Source organism: Python bivittatus, unplaced genomic scaffold (assembly GCF_059951505.1).
Source record: "Python bivittatus isolate LINGU-HERP-01145 unplaced genomic scaffold, Pbiv_v1 ctg000330_np1212, whole genome shotgun sequence".
NCBI classification, from domain to species: Eukaryota; Metazoa; Chordata; class Lepidosauria; order Squamata; family Pythonidae; genus Python; species Python bivittatus.
In genome coordinates, this window is record NW_028277058.1 from 51,398,591 (window position 1) to 51,424,684 (window position 26,094).

Here is a 26,094-nt window from a genome sequence, read left to right on the forward strand (position 1 = left end):
TACTCCTTTCCCTGTTTTTGAACCAATTGGTTGTTCCATGACCGGTTCTAACTGTTGCTTCTTGGCCCACATACAGATTTCTCAGGAGACAGGTAAGATGGTCTGGTACCCCCATCTCTTTAAGAATTTGCCACAGTTTGTTGTAATCCACACAATCAAAGGCTTTTGCATAGTCAATGAAGCAGAAGTAGATGTTTTTTTGGAACTCTCATGCTTTCTCCATGATCCAGCGAATGTTGGCAATTTGATCTCTAGTTCCTCTGCCTCTTCGAAACCCAGCTTGTACATCCGGTAGTTCTTGGTTCATGTATTGCTGAAGCCTAGCTTGTAGAATTTTGAGCATAACCTTGCTAGCATGTGAAATGAGTGCAATTGTGTGATAGTTTGAGCGTTCTTTGGCATTGCCCTTCTTTGGAATTGGAACGTAAACTGACCTTTTCCAATCCTGTGGCCATTGTTGCGTTTTCCAAACTTGCTGGCATATTGAGTGCAGCACTTTAACAGCATCATCTTTTAGTATTTTAAATAACTCAGCTGGAATACTGTCATCTCCACTAGCTTTGTTGTTAGTAATGCTTCCTAAGGCCTACTTGACTTCACTCTCTAGGATGTCTGGCTCAAGGTCAGTGTCCACACCAGCATGGACATCAGGGACATTAAGATCTTTCTTGTATAGTTCTTCTGTGTATTCTTGCCACCTCTTCTTAATCTCTTCTGCTTCTGTTAGGTCCCTGCCTTTTTTGTCCTTTATCATGCCCATCTTTGCACTAAACGTTCCTTTCATATCTCCAATTTTCTTGTAGAGATCTCTAGTCTTCCCCATTCTATTGTTTTCCTCAATTTCTTTGCATTGTTCATTTAAGAAGGCCTTCTTATCTCTCCTTGCTATTCTCTGGAAATCTGCATTCAGTTGCTTATATCTTTCCCTTTCACCCTTGCTTTTCGCATTCCTTCTTTCCACAGCTATTTGTAAAGCCTCATCAGACAGCCATTTTGCTTTCTTGCATTTCTTTTTCTTTGAGATGGTTTTAGTTGCTGCCTCCTGTACAATGTTACGGACCTCCGTCCATAGTTCTTCAGGCACTCTGTCTACTAAATCTAATCCCCTAAATCTATTCATCACCTTCACTGTGTACTCACAAGGAATATGATCTAAGTCATACCTGAGTGATCTAGTGGTTTTCCCTACGTTCTTCAATTTAACCCTAAATTTTGCAGTAAGAAGCTCATGATCTGAGCCACAGTCAGCTCCTGGTCTTGTTTTTGCTGTCTGTATAGAGCTTCTCCATCTTTGGCTGCAAAGTATATAATTAATCTGGTTTCGGTATTGACCATCTGGTGATGTCCATGTGTAGAGTCGTCTCTTGTGTTGTTGGAAAAGAGTGTTTGCTATGACTAGCTTGTTCTCTTGACAGAACTCTATTAGCCTTTGCCCTGCTTCATTTTGTACTCCAAGGCCAAACTTGCCTGTTATTCCGATTACTCCTTGACTTCCTACTTTAGCATTCCAATCCCCTATGATGAAAAGGACATCTTTTTTTGGTGCTAGTTCTAGAAGGTGTTGTAGGTCTACATAGAACCGGTCAACTTCAGCTTCTTCGGCATCAGTGGTTGGGGCATAGACTTGGATTACTGTGATGTTGAATGGTTTGCCTTGGATTTGCACTGAGATCATTCTGTCGTTTTTGAGGTTGTACCCCATTACTGCCTTTCCGACTCTCTTATTGACTATGAGTGCTACTCCATTTCTTCTAAGGGTTTCTTGCCCACAGTAGTAGATATGATGGTCACCTGAATTAAATTCACCCATTCCCGTCCATTTCAGTTTGCTGATTCCCAAGATGTCAATGTTCAATCTTGTCATCTCATGTTTGACCACATCCAGCTTGCCTTGGTTCATAGATCTTACATTCCAGATACCTATACAATATTGTTCTTTACAGCATGGGACCTTCTTTTCACTTCCAGATACATCCACAGCTGAACGTCCTTTTGGCTTTGGCCCAGCCACTTCACTCTTTCTGGAGCTACTTGGAATTGCCCTCCGCTCTTCCCCAGTAGCATATTGGACACCTTCCGACCTGAGGGGCTCATCTTCCGGCGTCATATCTTTTAGCCTTTTGACATTGTCCATGGGGTTTTCTTGGCAAGGATACTGGAGTGGGTTGCCATTTCCTTCTCCAGTGGACCACATTTTGTCAAAACTCTCTGTCATGACCTGTCCGTCTTGGGTGGCCCTGCATGGTATAGCTCATGGCTTCACTGAGTTACTCAAGCCCCTTCGCCACGACAAGGCAGTGATCCATGGAGGGATTATAAAGTGTAAAATCCTTTAAAAGAAGAATCTAAACAACAGTGACATAACACCTAAAAGCAGGAGTATCAAATTTAAAAAAAACTCTTCTAAATGGCTTTGGTAGTCAGAGGTAGGATCTGATGGTAGGTAAGGACAAAGGATCTGGGGGTAGACCTCTCTGCGCTCCAAGGCAAACCTACCAGATGCCTCCCACCCCCAGTGGTGAGAGAGATCTGGCTTTGAGCCCCCAGTGACTCTGGCTATCGAAGGCAGGCAGGAGAAAGGGAGGTGGGGGGTCATGTAGTCACTTCTTCCTATACCACCACACATCTCTCAAAGTATATCTTCCCTGCAGAGGTGTCTGCAGGGTATGGTCGAAAAAGTCAAGGTGGCTTTGTGATCAAAGCTTTGCCTGTTTTTTATGCCCTTACCCTTGTGGTCCCTGCTTCCTCAACAGAGGAGGAAGAGGAGGTTGCTGCTGACTGACTTGGGAGCAGGGGCAGAGATGGATGGCTGACTGAGGAGCACCAGCAGCAACTTGCTCTCTCCATGTCCATGCAGCTCCTCCCGGGGGCCTGTGTGATCGCTTTTGCTGAAGGAGTGGGGCAAAGGGCAGCCTGGTGCTTCATGTCCCTCTGGGCCCCAAGGTAGCCACCTCTCCTGCCTTCACTTTGTATACATCCTTGCCCCAGAGGGATTGTTCAGTGGTTTGGTACCACCATATAAAAGGCCCTGTTCTGCAGTTGCTATGTCTAGTTTTATCTACTGAAGAGGCACATGAGAAAGTTTCTCTTCAAATAACCTGAGATAATAGGGAGATTCATATTGTATATAAATATTGGGATTCACCATATTGGGATTTGGAGGGAGAATTTAAAGAACTTTGTTTTGACCCATTAAATAACCTAGACTGAATTGGAGATGGAATCCTAAATATGCTTTCCATTGCTTTGTGTGTTAATAGCATCTTAAAGATAATACTTACTATTGCCTTTGCTCTGTTTACTAAACAACAAACAAATTACTCAAATCTGTCTCTTCCTGGTGCCCCAGTAAATTCTGCATAAAGGCAACATTTGAAGGTCCATCCTCGTGAAGGCTAGGTTAGCCCTCAAGACAGCATATTTTCCCAGATCTGGTGACTTCTGGATGCATTTAGGCTACAGTTTCCAGAAAATGTAGATAGTATGTTACCTGGGAATTATGGGAGGTACAGTTCTAACACATCTGGAAGGAGACAGGTTTGAGAAGACAGCTATAAAGTATTTCCTGTTCCAATCAATTTTATGTGAGCATAAAGCAGCCTTCTCCATTTGCAATGCTGGCTGCAAATTCTGGGAGTTGTACTCTGAATACATCTGGTGGGCAGCAGAGAATCTTAAAGACAAATTTCTAGCTCTGTAACAAAATGCAACTTCTTTATGGTATCCCTAGCTTTTCTGGGTAGTGAAGAGTTAATATTATTTTTTAAACAATGAACAGATGTTAATGTCATTATGCTGGATTTTTAACAACAAACACATTTCTTTTTCCGGCAGAATACCAATGGTTTTGTGAAGCTTTTGACAAATAAGTGTTGTTTTCTGAGAAGTGATATATTAGAGGGGGAAAAAGAAGTGGATGGGGGACCTGGTGTCTTTGAAATTAGGCAATCATTTATAAAAACTGTCTTCTCCAAATTTTCACTCTAAGTTTCTATAGTGCTGGAAAAATTAAACTGCTTTATTAGAAGAATGAAGTAATCAAACAAGGTTTTGTTTTAAAAACACAGTGTTTCGTTTTAAAAAGATAGTTATCTGGTAAGTCACAATATTTGAGACCACTCATTTCAGATATCACTCTGTGATGCATTTGTACCTTTCTTTGTCCTGTTTAGGGCTTGAATTGTCCTTTGGGTATGAAACATGCAGCTGCATTGTGAAGATGTGCACCAAATATTATTTCCATTTCTTATAAGGAGAAATTATGTGAAAGACAGAGTCAATTTATTAATTTATTTTATAATGTGTGATTCCGTGGGATGATACTGATCATGGTACTCTTTTGGGCCACCTACATGGGTCGGGGATTGGAGGCACAGTTTTGCAGTGATGCAGCACCTTCCTAAATGGGCAGCTCCAGTTAGTATTACTGTGGGGAGAGGTTGAGCCCTCGAATACTCCATGGTAGGGCACTCTCCCCCATTCCTCTCAATATCTATATGATACCTTTGTGGAAGATCGTATGTCAATCTGGAGGTCAGGAATCATCAATATGCTGATGTACCAGCTTTACAACTGTACCCAAAACCAGGCTGGAAATGTGGTGGAAGTCTTGGCCTGGTGCTTGCAAGCTGTGAGGGAATGGATGAGGTAGAACAACTCAGACTAAAGGCTAGCAAGGCAAAATTGCTGTTGGTACAGAGACCTTCTGGATCCATAAATGTCCCATTAATTGCTCTTGATGGGGTGGTGTTGCTTCTGAAGGAGCAGAGAGCAATCTAGAGGTTCTCCTGCTTTGCTTGGTTTACCAGGCATGGTTCTTTGTGGACAAGGAGGAGGTGAAAACAGTGGCTTATGCCCTTGTCATCTTGTTAGATTATTGCAATTGGCTCTATGTGTGCCTTTCCACTTCCAAGAAATCAAGGGGGCAGGGGTTTGTAAGATAGCCTTCTTAATAGCAATTCCTTCACTTTGGAATACTCTGTGCCCCTTGAGGTCAGAATGGTCAAAACTATCCTCCTTTGTAGGGCTTTCAGAATGAAGGGTCCTCTGTAGCGGACAGCAGTCTATGTAGATGTGATCCTTTTAAACTTGATTTTATCAGATGCATTGTGTTTTATCTCCTTTGGGAGCATCACCCATATGACTCGATTCAATGCAGGTAGGTATCTCTATGCATTTGTGAGATCAGGAGTATGTAACACAACTGATAGGGTCAGGAGACATGTCTCACTTGCATTTCTCAATCTTTTGACTTCACAATTTCCTATTTTATTTTTTTTTAAGAATCTTGATCACGTAGATTGATGTGTTCCATTGATGTAACCACTCTGGTCCATGAAAGAGACGCTGAAAATAATCCATTAATCTTTAAAGTGCTTGTTTGCTCTTCAGACAGCCTCTTGCTCTGAAATATAGTCCTCGCTGCATATGCTGCCTTACCTGGAATGTGTCTCTTGCTGCAAGCGGCTATTTGTATTTGTAGGTAAACAAACACCTTTGTATCGAGTTTCACATTGCAGCTACTTGGTCCTCACTGCAATGAAACCGAACTGAATCAAACCTAAATGCAGCATGGTATCTGCTTACTTGTGACATCATGACAAAGTAGAGGAAAAACCTTGTCTGGTCTGTCTCTGTGCTTGCAGAGAATGGGCTTCAGTATTGCAAATGGGGCTCTATTCGAGAGAATACAGTAAAGGTAGTGTGGGGTGGAGTGGGAGTTTGGGATCATATGATCTTACTGCTAAGGGTCTATGTGGGAGGAGGAGGAGGAGGAGGAGTATTCAGGACAGGGAGGCAGTGGATGGAAGACACCATTGGGGCTGCCCTAGAATCCACCAAAGGATCACTCCAGAGGAGTTTGCAGGCAGGGTGGAGGGAACAAAATTGGCCAATTTCTTCTCCAGCTGCCTGAAGGCAAAAGAAATATTTCTGCTGCCTCATTCAGTTCTCTAACCTACTTCAGCTGCTCCTCTCTCTCGGAAGCTGTCAACGAGCAGGGAGGCTCTACTCATTCCTCTATTCCAGGCATGATCAGCGGAGCGTTTTGCAGGACAAATTTATCAGGTCTTTCAAAGTGAGTTTCTGATTTATTTTGAAGGTGGTATTGGTGCTGTGGGGTGTGTGTATGGCTTCAAACTCTTCAGGCTGTGGGGTTTCTTTTTTAAAGCTGGAAGTTGGCTTTGATGAGCGGAATAGGTTGCAACATGTCAAAGGCTCGTGCACAAATGCTACAGTTTTATCTGACGTTCCTCCTCGCGATGCTTTGTTGTAAAAGTAACCATAACTTTTAATGCTACAAGAGCATTTCACTGTAATAGAATAGGCAGGATTCTTTTTAAGAAATTCCTTGGCTGCTTACTTGATGCAGTGCAGTTCAGAAGTTGCTTTCATCAGTGTGAAATTTGGATGTTGCTTAACCTCTAGGTAAATAATGGAACAAATTTTAAACCAAACAGCAGAACTGCAATAACTGATGATATATTGATCAAAGAACTACATTTTCTTGGCTTCACCACCCCTTAAATACCTTCAGGGCAGAAATTGCAACTCTACCTCTGTTCTCTTTGAAGTACTCTAAAATTATTTCTGTCTTTCGTAAAATGATGGAAAAGGGCTTTCAATTAGATTCTAAGCAGAGGTTGCTGAATCTACAATATGATTCTAGTTGGGGATGAGTTAAAACTGCTTGTGGTTGCTGTTGTTGTCATTGTTGAATGAAACATAACTGTTTGCAAAGAGAAGCTATAAAACAGTTGTCATGATTTGCCTTAAACATACAGAAATAATATAATCCATATACAAAAGTATCCAAACATATCTCTTTCAGGTTTTTTTAAACCTCTGGATTGTATGGCATGATTCATAATGTGAGAATGTGCAAGAAGACAAAATGTGCATAGGCCAAAGATTTCCTCAAACAAAGGACGTGACTGTAAGACTGCATTAACTAAATCTGGATAAATAAATCTGCAGTCTGTATAATCCCCAATTAAATTAGTTGAGGGTAAGATAATCACTGTTACCTAACTGTCAGGTACTCATTTGGATTGATAACGTTAACCTGATTTAACTTGGCTGCTGAATTCTCTGATTCAGTTTGCACATTTTCAGCTACCAAACCCCCACCTCACCCTTCCCTCTTTCAGAAAGTTCACTCATCTGCTCGTAGTAGAAGGTGGAATATTCTTAGTATGTGACTTGAGGAGATTCAGATGACTGACTCAGTCACCCAAAATGCCTAACATGAATTAATAAAACTCAGTTGCTGTGCTCACATAATATACTATGTCTAAGTAAATTATATTGTGACTAAATGTGAATGCTTGGTTCACCTAAATCTAAGGATGTGGCTGAGTTTCCCCCATCAATTACAAACTACCCAACCTCATTTTAGACTGGTGTAGCTTATTGTGTGGACTCAGTCAATATTTCCAAGCATCTGTTGCCACTGAGAGGTAAACCCAGATAAGTTAGCACGAAACCTGTGTTCGCACATCCAGCTAAATCCGTTTACAGGCTTCATCCATTTTCTGAATGGTTCTTCTTGCTTCTTTTTTCTGCATTAAAAAAGTGAAGTAAGAAGGGCTTAGAGCTAAGAAGAGCTTAGAGCAGGAGGGGGCAAGATTTTTGCAGTCCAGAGCCATTTTTATTGCTATCTGAGGACAAGAGGAGGTGTGATGGGTGATGTCATGATGCAACTAGGGTGGGTGGGACTAAGCTTTTGGGCAGGAGTTAAGAGATGAAATAGATGCCTTAAGCCTTTGCACCTATTTTGCCTTTAAAGCCACTAAAAATTCGTCTGAACTTTACAAGAGGTCAGTGGATATTAAAGAGTAGAATGGTTGTATATTTCTCAAGGTGCCTACTATGCCCATTGCCCTCCCTCCCTTGGCTTATTCCAAAGCAGGCTGGCAGTTTTAGCTTAGTCCACTCTGGAGGTGCTCTGAAGATGCTCTGGGGTCTGAACAAAAGGTGCTGGGATGTGTATGCATGCAGACTGTATACTAAGGTTCCTCCAGCTTCACTTAAAGTCTCACTGATGTTCATCAACTTAAGAAGCTATTATAAGAACTATGTTGCAGGGTTCTTGAAATAATAAATGAGATAAGAGTGCAGAGAATTTTATCCTTAAGAAGAGATTTTGAAAGGTGGGATAAAATGTAGTATAAATCAAAAGATTAGGGAAAAAAAAACAAGGGTGGGAGAACATGAGAAAAGCATATACAGTGGAACAGTATGGATAAAGAAAAAAGCATTTTTATTTTTTTTACAGAACTAAAGGAAACCTGTGGGTAACCAGTGAACTGGAATGGTGGAACATTTACAAAAGATAAAAAAGGGCTTTAAAAAAAAATTAAAGATAAGAAAGTTTTTTCATACTGTTTGTAACAGAAGTCTGGAATTTGCTATTAAAAGATAGAGTGATGGCAACAACAAATGGGATTATAAAAGTGGTTAGGGCCTTTCCCACTCTAATGAGTTAATGTCCACCCATCCTTGTACTGGCAGAAAACAATATAGGCATGACATTGATTGTTCCCATTGTTGATCTTTGTCCTGCCCAGGGGTGTCCATGGGACGGGGGTTCAAAAAAACTTAAAATGGTGGCCACCGCACTTAATATCAGACTCCACTTGTGATCAAAGCATCACCCTTCTTTGACATGTATCATGACACATGTAAAAAAAGGATAAGGCCTTCACTGCATGGTTGGGCCATCTTGAATTTGGTCCTGCTTCTGTTGCCTCCTTCCGTTCATTGCCAGTCACCTGACTTTCCCCCAAGGTAACAGACCACAAAGCCTAACAGATTTTAGGTTCTTTTAAATTTTTGTTAGATCCATCATTCCCTTTTTATTCAAAGCCACCTAGTGTTATTTTTTTCCCCCTTTCCCCTTCAGAGGCTGGTATCAGGGAATACCAGCTCTTGGGGAGCAATCACTGAAGAGGATTGGCACTTTGATCTTCTTGGCAGCTTCTTGGGGGCATCTGAGTGGCCATTATGGGAGACAAGATAAGATGGACTTTTAATTTGTTTGAAAAAGGTTGTTCTTAAGTTCTTAGTGGTGAGATTTGAGCCAGGCCATATTGATCCATAGCTTGGTCTCTTAAACACAATTTATATTTGTTCTCTTACGATGCATTATGGTTTTATTGTTTATCAGCATTCACATCTATTAAAAATAAAAATGATTTTTTCACCAGGCTGCAATACTAGAGGATTATTCATATATTTCACATACAAAAAAATTGCATATGGATTTTTGTCCTAGTTTTCTATCACAATGAAAATATTTTCTTTGCTTTTCAAATGCCTCTTTTCTCTACTGATGAGTGAACTCTTTCCATTTCATTTTGGGTGTCACCACCTCCCATCTGAGGTACATCTGGAAAAATTGCTTTCTTCTCCATAGCAGTCTTTAGGTAGAATTGAAACACTGAAAGGTGAATCTGCATCTTTGACAGTAACAAGAGACTTGATTTCCTTTGGCTTTGCTGCAATCCAGGGTCTACAGCCCCCTAATTTAAATTCATGGAAGAAATATCAAGGGAAGGATTTTCTCAACAGGTTATAGTTTTCTTTCAAAAGTAAGTTGGCAGAACTAAGATGGAAATTCTGGGGGTGGCAGTGTTGGCAAGTCTTCTTCCCAACCTCCCAGATGTTCTGGCTGCTAGTACTGGCCTTACCATGGACTTTTAGGTCCATAGCAGCCTGGTTTGTGAACAGTTCCAGGCTGGTTTAAGAGAAGAGTACTTATCTTGTCAAACCAGTAGTTTATTTCAAATTTGGTGCAAGCATGGACTTTCCAGATGTTCAAATGCTGGTTACTCATTTGAACATTTCAGATGGAAAGTATGCTTTTCTTATCTAAACTTACTCATCTAAAAGTCCCAATTAGGTCAACTGTATTTTTTGTGTGTATGGTTTCTGAGCATACTGGAAGTTGTTTATGGTTATTTTTAAATTTTCTGTAAGAGAGACCTCCCTCCCTCATTCACTATCACCCTCTTTTCCTCCCAGATGCTGTTTTCAGTTCCAAGTCCTCACTGTCACATTCAAGTAGTTCCACAAAGATTGTCAACTTGCTGCTGAGTAAATTCCCCAAGCAAAGCCAGTGGTCCTCCGCTGAGAGTTTAAAAAAAAAAAAGGCACTCCAGCCTACAGTCAACTTCTCTGTCCTCACCTTTTCCTTGCAACTTCCTTTCTTTTCATGGTGTTGGAGGGGGGAAACAAACTCAGACCTTTGAGTAGAGGCAGTGTTGGGCTTCAGGGTTTAATGACTGTGGTCTAGAGAACAGATTTCTTGACATTTCACCAGCAAACATGGCTGCTGGCTGGCATCTTCAGAGGCAAAGCGGACTGCTACACAATCCACAAGCAAGGCATCACATGACTGGGTTCCTGTCTTTATAGCCAGGTGTTCTGACTCCTGATTGGCCTTTAGCCAATCCTGGTTTCTGATTGGTGCAGGTTGGTGAGGGCTGGTCCTGGAAAGGCAGAACTTGCCACCAATGGGGAACTGCCTGTTCTGCAGCTCCAGACGTAATGCTGCAAAACTATCTTCACAGCATTTACTCTATAGCACAAGCTCTGCTGGCAGATGATTAGCTCAGTGGCAAAGACCTCCTCAAGACCCACGTGTTGTGGGTTGCAGCGGCATAGCCCTTGAGCATGGGAGACGCAGTTTCTTTGAAGAATGAAATAGCTGAGGATTAATGAACCCTGATATCTCTGGATACATGGCTTGGTTTTGCTACCACATTGTAAGAGGCTGTTGTATATAGTGGTGCAAAATTATCTTAGACTTACAGGTGCTGTATTCCAGCCTTCCCTAATCTCTGCCTTTCAGATGTATTCAATTTCAGCTTCTTTTATTCCTCGCCAGCATGACTGGTAGCCTTACCGGCTAGGAAGTTATGGGTAATTCCAGGTTGGGAAAGGCTACTGTACTGTATGTCTAAAATAAAAGGATTTTAAGTGAAAAAAGAGAATCCAGCCTGATGTTAATCCATCAAGCTGTTACTCTGCAAGTTCCGTGCCATGCCTGCCATTCACAGCATAAGGATTAAATTTACAATACCTCTGGCCTGTGCATGATGCCAGCTGCAATCCATTGGAAGGATATAGCATGTAGGAAGAAATGAAATGCAATGCAATGCAATGCAATGAAATGAAATGGGCTCACATCTTTGGAGAAACAGGTTTTTTCTTTCCATCCACCAAAGAGCCAGAAGGATGTAGGTTCCTACACACTTCTTGGATATGCTATGTTGCCCAGTTCAGCCCAGCCCAGCCCAGCCCAGTTCAGCCCAAGTCAGGGAGGTTATAGACACTCCCTGGTAGAGGACATATGGGGAAGGGGGCTCCTGCATTTCAAAGAGCTTGGGGGCTTAAAATATGTGAAATCCATAGAGCTGAGCCAGGAGACTTTTCTCCTATTTCATGTAGCACTGGATGTTTAGGAGCAGGCCAGGGATAGGGAAAATAGTGAAGTGAATGATTGCAAGTTCTACATATGGACAACAGCCTCATGCTGAACAGACGTGCAGCTGGAAATAGGCCACTTGGGAGAAATGCATTTAAAGTGGATTGAGGGTGGCTTTCAAATAGAATGGGGGTGGGGTGGTTGAACTCTTTCTTCTTTTTAGGTTGCTATCCACTCACTTTGCTAAACAAAGTTAGAAAATATATATTGTGTTAGCCACCCAAAGTTGTTAGATTGTAGTAGGATATAAATGTAATAAACATGTGAATGAAATAAAGTGCTTGACTAATGTGTTACTTATGTTATTTATACCTCAGTAAGTCCACATTTAAATTAATTTCAGACTTGTCCATGAAGATATTTTCCTCTTCCGTAGCATCATTTAGTCTATCAATAATGGCAGAGATCTTTAAAACTAACTTCTGAGTCCATTGTTCACAAATATCTCTCAGTGCATCCATTGATAAAAGATGTTACTCCAGTCTGCATTATCAGATTGAGTTTAAGTATTTTTCTCCTTTAATTATAATCTTTATTTCCTTCTGGTGCCCTCTAGTGTCCAACCTTCAAAGTCCCATCTTATCATGTTGTTTTTCTTCTGAATGCAAAAACATGGATAGTTTCCCACAGGAAGGATTCTTATATTTAATTTCAGAATGTTATTAAATCCATATGGACCCTTAGTCCATTTATAACTTTCTAAAATCAACACTCTAATTTCCCTTTTACTGTTAGTTCCAATTTAAAAAAAAAAAAATCTTAAACTCATACTTAAATAAAGGATTTAAGGAAACTTACCATTCCATAGGTTCTCAATATTTAAAAAGCAATAAAAAATTAATTCCAAAGTGATTAAGAAATGAGGATCAGCCAAATCTTATGTCCTTAGAGGCTACATTATGCCTATGAGCTTTGATGGAATCCCCGACTCCCAGCTGCTCAACTCATAAGCAGATCACAAAAATGTCAGTTCCTGCCACCTACTCATGAGGAGCCACTGTCCGGAGTATGTGTGGGCGATCTCACAATCTCTCCTTTATCCAGAGATTTCACTTACCCAGATCCCACATCTGGCCAGTAATTTCAGCCATAACATCACCCCTGCTTCTTCAGGGATGTCTTCAGTTTGCCATGTCCTCACCAGAGGTCCAAGGACTGTATCGTTGAAAGACAGGGCTCATAGAAAATTTACAGAGGACAGAGTCTATGTGCAAAGATGCATAAGTCTATGAGACCACCAATCTATAAAATTTATTGCTTCAGTGTGTGCCCTCTCCCACTTTTGCATCTGAACATGATTATGTTCTTCATTAAAATACACACAGGAGGTAGCCATTCTGATATTTAAAAAGTGCTTTTCTCCTCAAGAAAATCTATCTATCTATCTATCTATCTATCTATCTATCTATCTATCTATCTATCTATCTACCTACCTACCTACCTACCTACCTACCTACCTATTTCTGAGTGTTTTTTTAAAAAGCTTGAGAAAGAAAAAACAATTGCAGGAAGGTTAGTGTATTGTAAATCAAACAGTATCCCTATATATTTTGTTCTTATGATTTATCAAGCAGTGAGGTCAGATAAAGTACCATTTCTAATCAGTAGAATGCCTATACAAATCTCTCTCATTTCTGAAATTTCAGCAGCCTACACCATAATGGTTATCTAATTTTCATTACATTATATTAGGTGAAAAAAATCCACATTCTAAGTAAAAATAAATAAAGAGAATTGCATCCTAGCTGTGTATAAGGAAAAATGTCCATAAATGGGCTGACTTATTTTTAATTGGATTTTCAAAACTATTCAGTGGAGAAACCTTTCTAAAAAGAAAAAATATATATATACATGCATTGGACAAAACAAATCTTGAAAAATCTGTAATTGCATGACTTTTTTTTTCTTTAAAGAAAAAAACAAGTAATGTAAGTTCACTTAACCTCTGGCACTAGGAACTGGATCTGAAGTTGAGTTATGGGTCAGATGAACAACATGCCTACCATTTTTACTGGGGTCTTTTTTTTTTTTTTTTTGTCTTCTGCTTCCAGTTACTTGTGGAACAGTAGATCTGGAAGGAGCTATTTAGATCCCCAAGGCCCACATTTTACTCAGTGCAGAAATCCAAATTAAAGATGGCTGTCTAGCCTCCACTTGAACACATCCAAACGAAGGGAGATCTGTTCTCCCTCTGGGGCAGTGGCCTGATTGTGGACTGCTGTTGGAGTTAAAATAATTTTCCTGACATTCTACTGGAATCTGTCCTCCCTTTACTTAAATGCAATTTTGGATGCAGCTAGAAACACAAGCAAAGGTGATCATTCAATTCCTAATTTTTTTGTTTTTATTGTCCTCCTGGTCCTTTTTATTTAACCTAAAAACTGGCAGTATCTTGTTTGTTTTATTGCTGATGCGGAGCATGTGTTAACAAAGGAAATTTCTAGGGCCAGTTGCTGATCCAAAATTGTCCTAATAAGGATAACTAAAAAAATACCCAGCTTTCAGTTGTGAGGTCAAAGATATGAGGCAGTGAATAATAATTCCACCCTCCCCTCCACCACTGAGAATGTTATGGTGTGGTTTGGCTTAGACAGCAATGGTCTGGCTAGCTGGTCAGGCACAGTCTGTTCTGTTGAAAACTCTTCCAGAGCAGATGGCCCAACTACCTTTTCCCCTTTTTTGCTTTCTTTGCAACTGCTAATTAAGTTACACACTGGATGTGACAATTACAAAGCTAAAAATGCTAAGAAGGAGGAGGGCCAAGGAGGTTTTGTGGCACTGTAAAGTTGAACCAATTATTGTTTTGTAAATTTATTGTAGGGCTGTGCTGGAAGGACTTGCGTGAGTCCCTTGTGAGATTGGGGGGTGTCATCTAATCCCCTTGTTAATGCAAACCAAGTATCTGAGGGCCCTGCTGGGACAAGATGTGCCACGTGCCCAATCTCTCACACCCCAGCAGGGTCTGAACATTCCAGTTTGTCTTTCGGTCCGCAGATCGGATCCACCTCTTCCCCTCCTCCCATTTCCACACCCAGTCTTCCCCACTAAGGGTTGAGAGCAAGGGGGGGAGGTCAGGTTTCTTGGCTTCTGTGCTGAGGAGCTGGGAGGCCGAAGGCAAAAATGGCAGCATTGATGGCCTTTGTGTGGGAGCAGGTTGGAAAGAAGTGGATGCTGCTCTAGTGATCCCTTAGACAGTTGGGGAGGGTGACACTGAACAGAGGCTGGGGCTGCAGGCTGGTGAACTCTAGGGACCCCTTGGCTCTGTGTGTGTGTTTGGGTGCATGAGAAAGAGAGATTTTATGGGGTGGGTGGGGAACTCAAACTTCTCTTTCATTCCAAACCACCCAATTCTTCCTTGCCTAGTAGCAGAGCCCTGCCCCGCAGATATAGGCTTAGGCGTATTTCAGGAAAGACTTAATTTATGGAGAGCCTCCTGCAACATTTTGGGAGCGAACCCTTTGTTGACAATCTGGCAGCACATCCTTGCTGCACTCCATTTCATCAGCTTTTGTTTATTTATTTGCTTACTTATATATAATTTATTTTAAAAAATTACACGGCCAAACTCTGGGCAGCAGACAGTGGAAAGCATTAATTAAATATAGGTAAAATACAAAAGGGAAGTCCCAACGACCAAAAACAAACAAACCGCCATTCTACCTCCCGCTTCCCAAATCAGACACTGTGTAGACCTAAAGCTACTTTTACTAGAGTAGCTCTAGTAAGAGAATCTCGCAAGTCTGAATGTGCTTCCCTTCCTCCCTCTTTTATATTCATGTGAATTAAGGGGAGGGGGGGCTGTCTCAGGCATTTTCATAAACCACTTTCTTGGCTTGGGCTCAGGCCTCATTTATTTGATTGTTGCCTTGGCAATGGATTTTCCCTCTGTCCTTCAAAGCCATCCTCTCTACTCAGTACATCTAGATCAGTGTTTCTCAACCTCAGCAACTGTAAGCTGTATGGACTGCAACTCCCAGAATTCCTCAGCCAACCATGCTGGCTGGGGAATTCTGGGAGTTGAAGTCCACACAATTTAAAGATGCTGAGGTTGAGAAACTCTGATCTAGATAACCAGATGGTGTCCTCCAAGCATGTAAAAAAGGGGTAGGGCTTGATTGCATGGTTGCAGAGCCCATGTTTTTGGGCTCCCCCTCCCCATGAATGCCCCTGCCTTTTACCCAAGCCACTTCTTCCATTCTATTGTAACATTTTAGGATTATTCATCTCGAAATCCAGCCATTATGAATTATAAATGCAGAATGTGTTCTGCATTTTCAGTGACAAGCAGCAGTAGGTTGAGGCACCTTTCTGTTTTCTTTTCAGTAGATCAGCCACCTTCCATTGCTCGGGTGGTCCATGGCTTCCCTTTCGTTCTGCTGATGACTGTAGGCCAAATTTCTCCTGACCAGCCTACCTTCATCATTTCCCTCATTGCTCCCTCCTGAAAGAGAGTTGGAAACTGAGGGAGAGACAGGAATCACGTCAGAAAGGGAACAAAATGCGAAACATTAGAAAATGATGGAAATGAACATCAATGCATTAAGCTTATTTTTGATGTTTTGAAAGTGCCCATCAGTAGCACAGGAAGAGGGAGGATGTTTAATCACTGAATAAGCTGCAAACCACCAAGTGCTCTGAGTGCTGAGTGGAACAAAACAGATGGTGAAGAATCTTTTCTTTCCCTTGGGGGGCACTTTTGATAAAATAATTATTTTACATTTTGCCCTGCTACTTGTAACTGTTCATTCTAAATATCCTGAGACCTTCAGTGGATTCAATGGATTCATTGAATATACTTAATGCAATTTTCAGGATGATCGCTTATGTGGAACATTTATATGGAACCGTGAGAATAAAATCTTTGGGTAGAATGTTAAGGATGATAGGTGTGTTGCTTTACCTTTTAAAAGAAACATCTAAACAGAAAAAAAATAGAGTTTTGCTCAGAGAATGGACACATCTCTGATCTACTCAGAGTCAGTACCTAGGAATTCTAACAGCTGCTGGATAAACCGGGCAGCTGAAAAACCATCTTGGGAGAAGGTGAAGGTAAACAATTTCCATAATGCTGCTGGGAAAATTGCATAGCTGCAGTAGCCAAGCTCAACTCAAGGTCATCTTTACCTTTATTTTACATCTGCTTTTCCAACTTTTCCCCAGTTGGAATTCATTCTGGCTTTTAATTTTTCTGCCTCACTCTAAGCCTTATGTTGCCTTTAAAAAAAACAACTAGCATTTCAAAGTTTTTACCTTCTGGTTATCTCTGAACTAGCTCTTCCTATTTCAGACTACAGTGCTTTCAATGTGCCAAGTGGCTGAAGTCTTCTGAAGACTCTACTTAGGTTTGCCATCCAAAATATTACAACGCCTATTTAAATCTATGAATGAAGGAGGGTAGATAAAAATAATTTGTTCCTGTTGTTTATTTGGAGTATTCTTGCAACATACTTGGAATGAAGTTAACAGAGTGCTCTACTAAGTACAAATTCAGTTTTAACAGATCCTGGGATGTGCTGTGAATTACTCTATATTCATCTAACCACTTGACTCTGGCATTATTGCAATCACTGACAGCATTATTTTGAAATCTTCAGTGTGGGTGGCCAAAATGATGAAAAAGGTATACATAAAAATGGGAGTTAGAGACAGAATAGGAAATTCTCTTGTCCCTTCTGTCCATTCCCTTGGACAAAATAGGAAATTTAGAAGATATTGGCCATATTTGAGGACCCATGCAAGTGACATTCCTGCAGAAAATCATTGCTGTTACCTTAAATGTGGCAAAGGATGAACACTGCAAAATTATCTTGATATGCAAGCCACTTTTATTTACTTCCTAACTTTTCTGACTATGGCTGAATTTGTACATAGTGATAAGACATAATCTGATTTGTTTAGTCTTGGCTAAGCAGGATGTGTGAACCCAGTTGTTCTAGATTATGTACTTCTTTATCTTTTTATTAGATTTTTAACTCCCCTTTCATTCAGGGGCTCAAGTCTGCATTCATACATAGTGCTCAGTCCCCCTATTTTTCCTCACAACAATAATCCTATGAAGTAAGCTGGGCTGAGAGTAATTGGCTCAGTGAATTGCTATGGCAGAAGGAGAGCTAGAACATGGGTCTCCCACTCCTAGTCCAATACATTAACCACTACACCATGCTGGCTCTCATTAGAGATTCCAGTGAATTGCTGACACATACACTGTGTGTCAGGCAACCAGGACTCACCAGTAAATCTCAGTCCCCCAACTGTGCGTCATTTACAGGCTCCGACTTGATGGAAGTCTATCCAACACTCAACAAGGCGTGGCTAGATTAGAATCTGCTTTGAAAACTAGAATGAAGCCCTATGAAAAGTTGATTGTCTTCTGTTAGGGTGAAGATACAGTTCCTGCTTATATCCATGGTAGTTTAAACACATTGCCTCTTCTTCCTACCTCCCGTGTTTCAGAGGATTCTTGCCTTGTACTTCAGGTCTTGAAACTGAGTGACAAATCTGACATCTCTGCTCTGAGGACCGATGGCTCTTAGCATCTCTCTCACACAATGAGTTATTTCAAAAGTGTCATGGTCATACTTAGAGTAGTCCCACTGAAATAAATAGGACTTACAAAAAGCTCTCTCTGGATTTTAGGAGAAGAATCCTTAATGTGTCGGCAAGGATGTGATTCAGCTGTTCTTTATGACAGACGTTGTGCTAGAACTTTGACAAAGCATTGTCTTCCTCCACAATGGATAGGGTGGAAGTAATTGATGAAAAGAAAGCCATGTGAATGACACCAGCACCTGATAAGCTGAGCAGTAACATAAGCTAAGCATTATTCCTGGGGGCATCCACATGTATGTGTGTTTGTGTGTGTGTCAAAATCTTTAGCCCATTTGTTGACATTCTTGCAGTGATTTCACTTCACCGGAGGCAAAGATGAACTGATTAAAACCTAATATGAGTGAACATCTTGTAGAGTCTCAATTAAGGCCTGATGGAACTGATTCCATTCCCAGCTGATGACAGACTCTCAACTCTGTTCTTTTCCTTTAAAAAACCCTACCTAAAGAGAGAGATACAGATATACTTTGTTCATCCACTTCCAAGAACTTAAGAAGATGTGTTTTGGAGTCCCTGCAGTAATTGTGTCTATGAATACAGGATGCAGAGTCTTGGCTTGCGGCTGCTTCTTTATAGCCAAACTGCCTATCAGCTTTTAGCCATAAAATATATTAATTACACTGTATTTTCAGCCCTGAAGCCTCTTATGTATAATTACAACATAGCTTCCTAACAGCAAAAATGTTAAATATCTTGGCAGGAAATCCGTGTTTGCAGGAAACTTACCCAAGGCCCGATTCAGATATTTCAAGAGGTTACTTTGACTGGAATTCTGGCTTCGCTTCTGTTCCTCATCACTTTCCCTAAAGATTTTGTTACTCCTTATGAACACTTATCTGGGCAAGTTTCTACTCTTTCCAACCAAGCTCCTTTTTTCTTGCTTGCTGCCAGTCTTAGCAGATTTAGTTTCTATCAAAAGAAGAAATATATTACTGTTTTTTTTAAAAAAATTGTGTCATCAGGGTGCATACCTCCTCATCCAGTAAAGGAAAAATAGAGTCACGTAAGCAGAAATAGCAGATCCCCACCCTCACGCTTATTGCAATTTAAAGCAGAGGAGAACAACAGAAAGAGAGAAGAGGCAAAAATAGGGAGGGAATAAAGGATATGATATATGACATTAAGTTACCTATTATTTCTACATAGCCATAGAGAATTAACAACTGTATATTCCCACCTAATCATTGATTCACGGTTATTTGGATAAAGCAGATTAAAACCAGGTTGTTTTTCAGTGGTAGCCTCAGTAATCCCCCGCACCCCCCAGCCTCACGAAAGGTGCTTTGAGGTAAGGCTTTTACTACACAATTACCCTGCTGTAAATAAATCAGTGAAGGAAGAAGGTGCTAAATTATGCCTTTTGATTGGTTGTGCTGGGAACTATCCAGCTGGAGAATTCAGAGGAACCATTCTTCTTTTTAAGAGTAACAGAAAGGGAGACAAGTTGATGCTTTTCAGATGTTCTGGACTTCAGCTCCTATCAGCTTGAATCAACTTGGTCAGTGGCAAAGCATTGTAATACAAAATAGCCAGAGAGAGCGCTAGATTGCATATGCTTTCTGTTTCTAGTTTCTTCCCTTCCCTTCCCTTCCCTTCCCTTCCCTTCCCTTCCCTTCCCTTCCCTTCCCTTCCCTTCCCAGAATGGATGGTGTTTTTTCCTACAAGGTCATATGTTAAAATCTGTTTTTTTCTTTCCTAAAAATAAAGATAGGATTCAGTTTGGATCCCTTTTATTATCCTTTCAGGGTCTCACTCCAGATAAGCTTGTTTTCACATACATCTGAAGAATTTCTCACCAATTTTATTCCAATCTCCTTTTGCTATTTCATAAGCAGATGGGGAACTGGCTTTATAGCCACCAGCTAGGGTTAAATTACTGCTTCTGAATCTTGGGTCTAAGATGTATATTGTTTTAAAGCATTGGTTTAAAAAAGTTCATATTTGATAGTTGCCTTTAAAAAAGTTTCTCCAGATTTTCCATGTACAATAAGAGATATCCTGTATGAAATTTGAAGAGGAAGGCGGAAAGGATGGTGACAAATTGGAGCATGTTCAGGGGAGGCCTGTCAAGATAGTGAAGGATCTAGAAACCCCTATGAAGAATGGTTAAAGGATCTGGGTATGTTTAGCATACAGAAGAGATGACTGAGGGGAAATATGACTGCAAATACATTGTCACACACAAGAGGAAATGGACTTATCTTCTATTGGCCCAGAGAGCAGGACCAGCAGCAATGAGTTAAAACCACAGGAAGTTGTTCAGACTAGACATCAGGAGAAACATCATAACTTTAAGAACTGTCAGCAAGCGGAACAGACTGCCACATGAAGTGATAAGTTATGCCTTGCTAGACATACAGAGGCTGGATGGTCTTCTGTCAGAGAGGCTGTAATGGAGGATCCTGCACCGAGCAGTATTTGGACTAGGTGATATTTAAGGTGCTTCCAATTGTATGATTCTGTGAAACCACCCTTGGATTAGGGTTTTTTTTTTTAGTGGGTTAGAATTAGGGTTTGTTATTTTTTAAATAGTTTTTTATTAAAAGATTTTATATACAGAATAAGAAATACATTCAAAAAAAAAATAGAAGTATAAAAAAGAAAAAAAGAGGAAGAGATAAAGAAAAAAGGAGGTAGAAAAAAGAAAATAAAAGAACAGAACACACACACACATACACACATACACACACACGAAGTGGCTTCCGATTTTCCTCTCAGCAGTTATATATACAATTCTAATCAAACCTCTCTCTCTAAGATTATATCATAATTCTCTTCTTTCTATAACCTCTTCTTTCTAAACATCAAAACTATAAGTCACAAAATCATTTTCTTTTTTATGCAAAAAGTCCATAAGGGGTTTCCAGTCATTGATGAATGTCAATGATGACCTTCAGTAATGAGATGGCCAAACTGACTTCTTTGATTAGAATTAGGGTTTGGATGACATCAAAAGATGCCACCAGTGACCTCACAAATATTGCCCTATGTCATCAAAATGAACTGGCTCAGTCCCTGAACCTCAGGCTCTGCGATGCTGCCAATAACAAATAGCCCAACTGAGGACAAATATATGGAGTAGGAGAAAAATGAAAGCAGAATAATCTTGAAGTAGCAAGTGTGGCAAAAAAAAGTGGGATGGCTTCACGAATGATTAGACAGACTCATTTGCTTCAGCTAAAAAGACAGGGGATGTCTTCGGTGTGCCTTAAGTAGCCCACTTCATTCTACCCCAACCCTGTACCAGCAGCATCTTTGATCTAGGACTCTCACTCTCTCTCTCTCTCTCTGCATGTACGTATGCATGCAGTAGAAGAGTTCTTCTAAAGCTTCTTCAGGAATTGCTCAAGATTGATATGAAGAGGTAGGCAAGCTTCTGTAAAGAGAGTCTGCCCATTGTAGATTAATTTCCCACTGCTTTTTTGGGGATATATTCTGCTCCTGCATGATGTAATATGCCTGGCTAGTGGCAGATATGAGATGAATGGACACCCTTAATCATAAATCATAATCTTCTGTAATGCACAACAGCTCTTCTGTGATTGCCATGTATAAGTGGTTTGGCTGACGAATATACACAGGAAGGGAGACGTTCTGAAGCCTTACAATTTTACAGTTTCTATAGAGCCAGTTTGGTGTAGCGGTGAAGGTGCTGACATAGAAAGCAGGAGACGGTGAGTTCTAGGCCTCCCTTAGGTATGAAAGCCAGATGGGTGATTTTGGGCCAATCGCTCTCTCTCAGCCCAGCTCACCTCACAGGACTGTTGTTGTGGGAAAAATAGGAGGCAAGAGTGTTAGGTATGTTTGCCACCTTGAGTTATATTTGAAAAAGGCAGGTTAAAAAATATCATTCTCCTCTTCCTCCTCCTCCTCTTAAGAAGGATCCTTTATGCAGTAGATAAATGAATAAGGAGGAAAACAACAATGCAAACTTAAGTTGGCTTTGGCATCTTGTGCATATAGGGGGAGTATCTACAGAACAGCATTTGTATCATATGTTGTTTACGTATGTATGTATATAAGTATATATATGTATGTATATATCCATATATGACAAAACTGTTATCCTGCAAAAATTTGAACTGTAAAGGTGGCTGATGATGATAGAAGTAGTCAGCATGTGAAAGAAGATAAGTTGCTGTGGCCCTATTACTTCCACACATATTTCTTCGGTGGGTAACAGCTATTTCTGAACAGAGTTTGATGCTGAATAGATTGCTTTGTTATTTCTACCCTGTTTTTAATCTCAGTGGCTGCACAAACTGGCTTGTAGGATAAACAAAAAGTCTTGCTTTATAAAATGCACCTTTGATGCATCTTGGAAGAATGACATGATTTAAAGAATCTTCAGAGTTTGGATCAGCAGCTGAGAATCTCACAGATAAATCCAGATTGTTTCTGGCAGCCTTTCCCAACTTGGCCCCTCCCGGATATATTGGGGCAACTCCCAGAATCCTTAGCTACTCTGTTCAGCCTTGGAATTCTGGAAGTTGTTACCTTAACTTATGTGGAGAGCACCAGGGTTGGGGAAAGCTGGATTATGGAGGATCTGGTAATGGAGGATCTGGCTTTCACCAGTGCAGAAGAAGAGGTCTATCTGTTCCAAGGGAATTACAGCTGGAGCCATATGGCCTGCCAGAAAGTCACTTTGGGGGACAAAACAATTAGTTTAATCGCCTCTGCAAAGTTGCTATTGAGTAAAACTGGTTGCTAAGGTTTTTTTTTTTTTTAATCCATGGGTTAAAGTAAATGTTTGCCTGTTTCATCACTGTTGGGCAACAGTCATTGTTTAGTACTTTTGAAATGTTGACTTCCAATTCATCTTTCTGACTTGCGTTTCAAGGTAAGGCCTGCTTCTTGAGCATGGGTTTCGTGGAAATGAGCATACAAAATGACAGGGTACGTGTGCTTTCGTTTCCACAGCAGTATTGCGAGATGGATCCCTGTTTTTGTTTTTGCAGAAAGGGAGACTGAAGCCAAGGGACAGTTCCTTGACTTTGAAATAGTTTTCTTTTCTGGGGCTGTGGAGCAAGTTCAGACAGATTATTTGTAAATGTTAGAAAAGTACACAGCAAGTTAATACTGCAAATAAGGGTACAGATGTTCTTTGGAATCTGTATTATGAAATCCTTTTGTAAGGAGCTTCCTCTACTAGTCCTGATAAAATGAACATTTAAACTTAAAAGCTTGTGTGAAAATAAGATGTGTTAGTCTCTGCCCTCTTGATATTGTGGAGAAGATTCTCTTGAATTTCCAGATCCTTGGCTCCTGTATAGGAAAAGGACTCCAAATGCCTTCATGTTACCTGTGTAGTTGCAATAAACTGTAGACATACCCAAAGCCTGTTTAAGCTTCATTCTCCCCCCCCCCCTCGCCCCTTTGAAGAAAGATCCCCACACATGCCTGCCTGCCAACCAGCCAGCCATAAGTACAGGGACACTGAGGAGGCAGGAATGTGGACATCTGATTCCTGTTAGCTTTGTTCCCCACACGTTGCTGCGCTGTGCATATTTTCAAAACTGGGCTGTCACTTCTTCCCCCTCCATCAGCACAGTTTACTTCCATGTGAAATTTCACAGCCTGCTCTTATTCTGCAGCAGTTGCTTTATTCTTAGTAGTTATGGTTAGCCTCCCAGTCCAAAAAAGAGGAGAAGAAAGTATTTAGTAAAAGTTGATCGTCCAGGATATAGTTGTGGAACGTTTTCAATCTATCTAGAAATGGCTGGGGAACTTTATTCGTGTTTAATAGGCAGCTGTGATGAGAACAGGGATTTCTCTCCTATCAGAATCGATTATCAATAAATAATAAACAGAACTGAGGTGTATTTTTCCATTCTGGCTCAAACATACCATTTCTTTTGGCTTTTTTCTAAATTTGTTTGCCAATCTAACTAGCTGATTTGGGGTGATTTGGAAAAGCCAAGCAGGATTGGATCTGGTTAGCAGTTAGACGGGGGACCACCGGGAAATGCACAGATGTAGGCTAAATTACAGAGGATGTCGAAGGCAAACCATTTCCATAGGCTGCCAAGAAAACTACATGGGTATGGAGAGTCAGTCTTGACTGGAAGGAGACTTTGCCCTGAATACTTGGAATTGCTAGCACTTTATTTAACTCTCCAAACAGTGATGGAAGATTGGAAACTGGAAGATTTATGATGCCCAGTTTCATAATTTTTAGCATTGTCAGAGTATTGTACATGAGTAATTTAATGAGGAGATAGAGGTCCCTTTCAAAATGACCCAGTAATACAGCTAGTAGATTGAAAGGCTGGCCAACCATTTGAAGTATAAATGCCATCTGCAGTCTCAAGTAACTCTGAAAATATTTCCTCTGCCCAGCCTGATCATAAAGAAACTGGGGACTGAGGAGAAAATAGCAGAAGTGAGTTTAAAAGAAGCAGAGATGCCTTTCTAAGTTAGGAAGTCACTGTTAATTTTATCTTGTCTGCATTTTCTGGATGTAACAACTTCCCTGCTTGCTGACAGAGTTGATTTGGGATGCATTCTGGAAAAAATGAAATTGAACCTGCCAAGGCTATCTTTGCTAAAGATGTAATTTAGCCTACATCTGTGCATTTCCCGGTGGTCCCCCATCTTTTCTTTCTTTCCATCTTTTCCAAAGGTGAGAACAGAACCTCAGAGGACAGTCAAAAGAAGCTAAGAGAAAGATAAATCTCTTCGGGAGTTGGGGAAACTCTACAACACATGCTATGGTGGTGGTGGTCAATACAGAGACGCCTTCAGGAGGGATGTGAAAAAACTGTTAGAGGAGGAAGGTGGGTTGGGGTAACCTGGGGCTGTGCTGCTTTTTAAAAATAAAATTTTGTAGTACTGTAGCTGAGGTTCTTGGAGAACAATAATGATAAGGGACCTATTTTGTTATTTTCCAAAGAAACAATAGAAGATCACATTGCTTTCAGCAGTTGGCAAACAAGGATGACAGGGACAATGTGATGGGGCAGCACAATCTAGCAAGAATCAGGAAGCCACTGAAAAAAAATGCAGGTTACTCACCCTTGCTTTATCATTTGTGGCAGTGATGCTTAGTTTGTCCCATCTAAACAGGGATGGGACAATCATTGTTCTTCAGATGACCATCCCTAGCAAGTACATGGGAGAAGCACGTGACTGTGTGTCACTGATTAGTAAATGGAAGGTGGAGAGAACATAAAATGGCAAGCCCGCAATAGTACAACAGTATCAGGAAAGATAGTGCATTATTTTGATTTTTAATTAGCATCCCCCCCCCCAAGTTCAAATGTTCATATTTGAATCTGTTTTGATAAGGTTTGGGGATAACTGGCCTCAGTCACATATTCTGAAGATATGTTAAGTGTGGAACTCCTGGAATTTCAGCCAGGATGGTCATCTGAGAAGTGACTGCTCTAGGGCAGCATAGGCAAGCAGGCAGGCAGGCAGGCAGGCAGACAGACAGACAGACAGACAGACAGACAGATAGATAGATGCTAACTGATTATTATACTAGGTTAAGGTTTGTGCAATGCATTCTCAGTTTGCATCTATTCATGATAACTGACAAGTATATAAAATTGAACAATTTCTCCGGAAAAAAAGCATCCAGTTTTGGAAAATGTTCCATTCATCAACCTTGCTAACTTGTCTTCCTGGTGTCAGTGAAATTGTTCTGAGCATGACTAAAGGCACATACACATCACCATTGTTTACCCTCACTCAGTTCCTCAAAAGCAGTTTGAAGACAACCCCTATCTGTCTTCACGTTGTTTGGCCTAGAAATGCTGAGGAATCGAACCCACTGCTTTAGGTTCAACCCAAACCCTCTCCCTGCCCGTCCACACAAGAAGCCTTTGTATGGGCTCAACGTTATCATTTTCACTCCATTTCTCTGGAGTGCTGAGAGAGAGCACGCTGTACATTTAATAAGATCTGCTGGGATGGCTGAAGTTTGGGAGCCGGGAGGAAGGAGAGGAGTTCCTTCCAGTTGGGAATGACCCACCACCAAACTTCACAGAGTT

General features: G+C 40.8%; 1 protein-coding gene across 9 annotated transcripts in view; it reads left to right on the forward strand.

Annotated features, from left to right (window-relative positions):
• Window positions 1–26,094, forward strand: part of CALD1 (caldesmon 1) — a 191,581-nt gene that overhangs the window by 128,858 nt on the left and 36,629 nt on the right. Inside the window, exon 1 of one of the 9 annotated variants that reach the window (XM_007430960.3) lies at window positions 5,810–6,076. The exons of the other annotated variants lie outside the window; for them this stretch is intronic. Within the exon in view, the coding sequence (XP_007431022.1) occupies window positions 6,030–6,076 (47 nt within the window). The 5' untranslated portion in view covers window positions 5,810–6,029. Of the gene's footprint in view, window positions 1–5,809; window positions 6,077–26,094 lie in introns of those variants that run through there. 9 annotated transcript variants of the gene reach the window in all.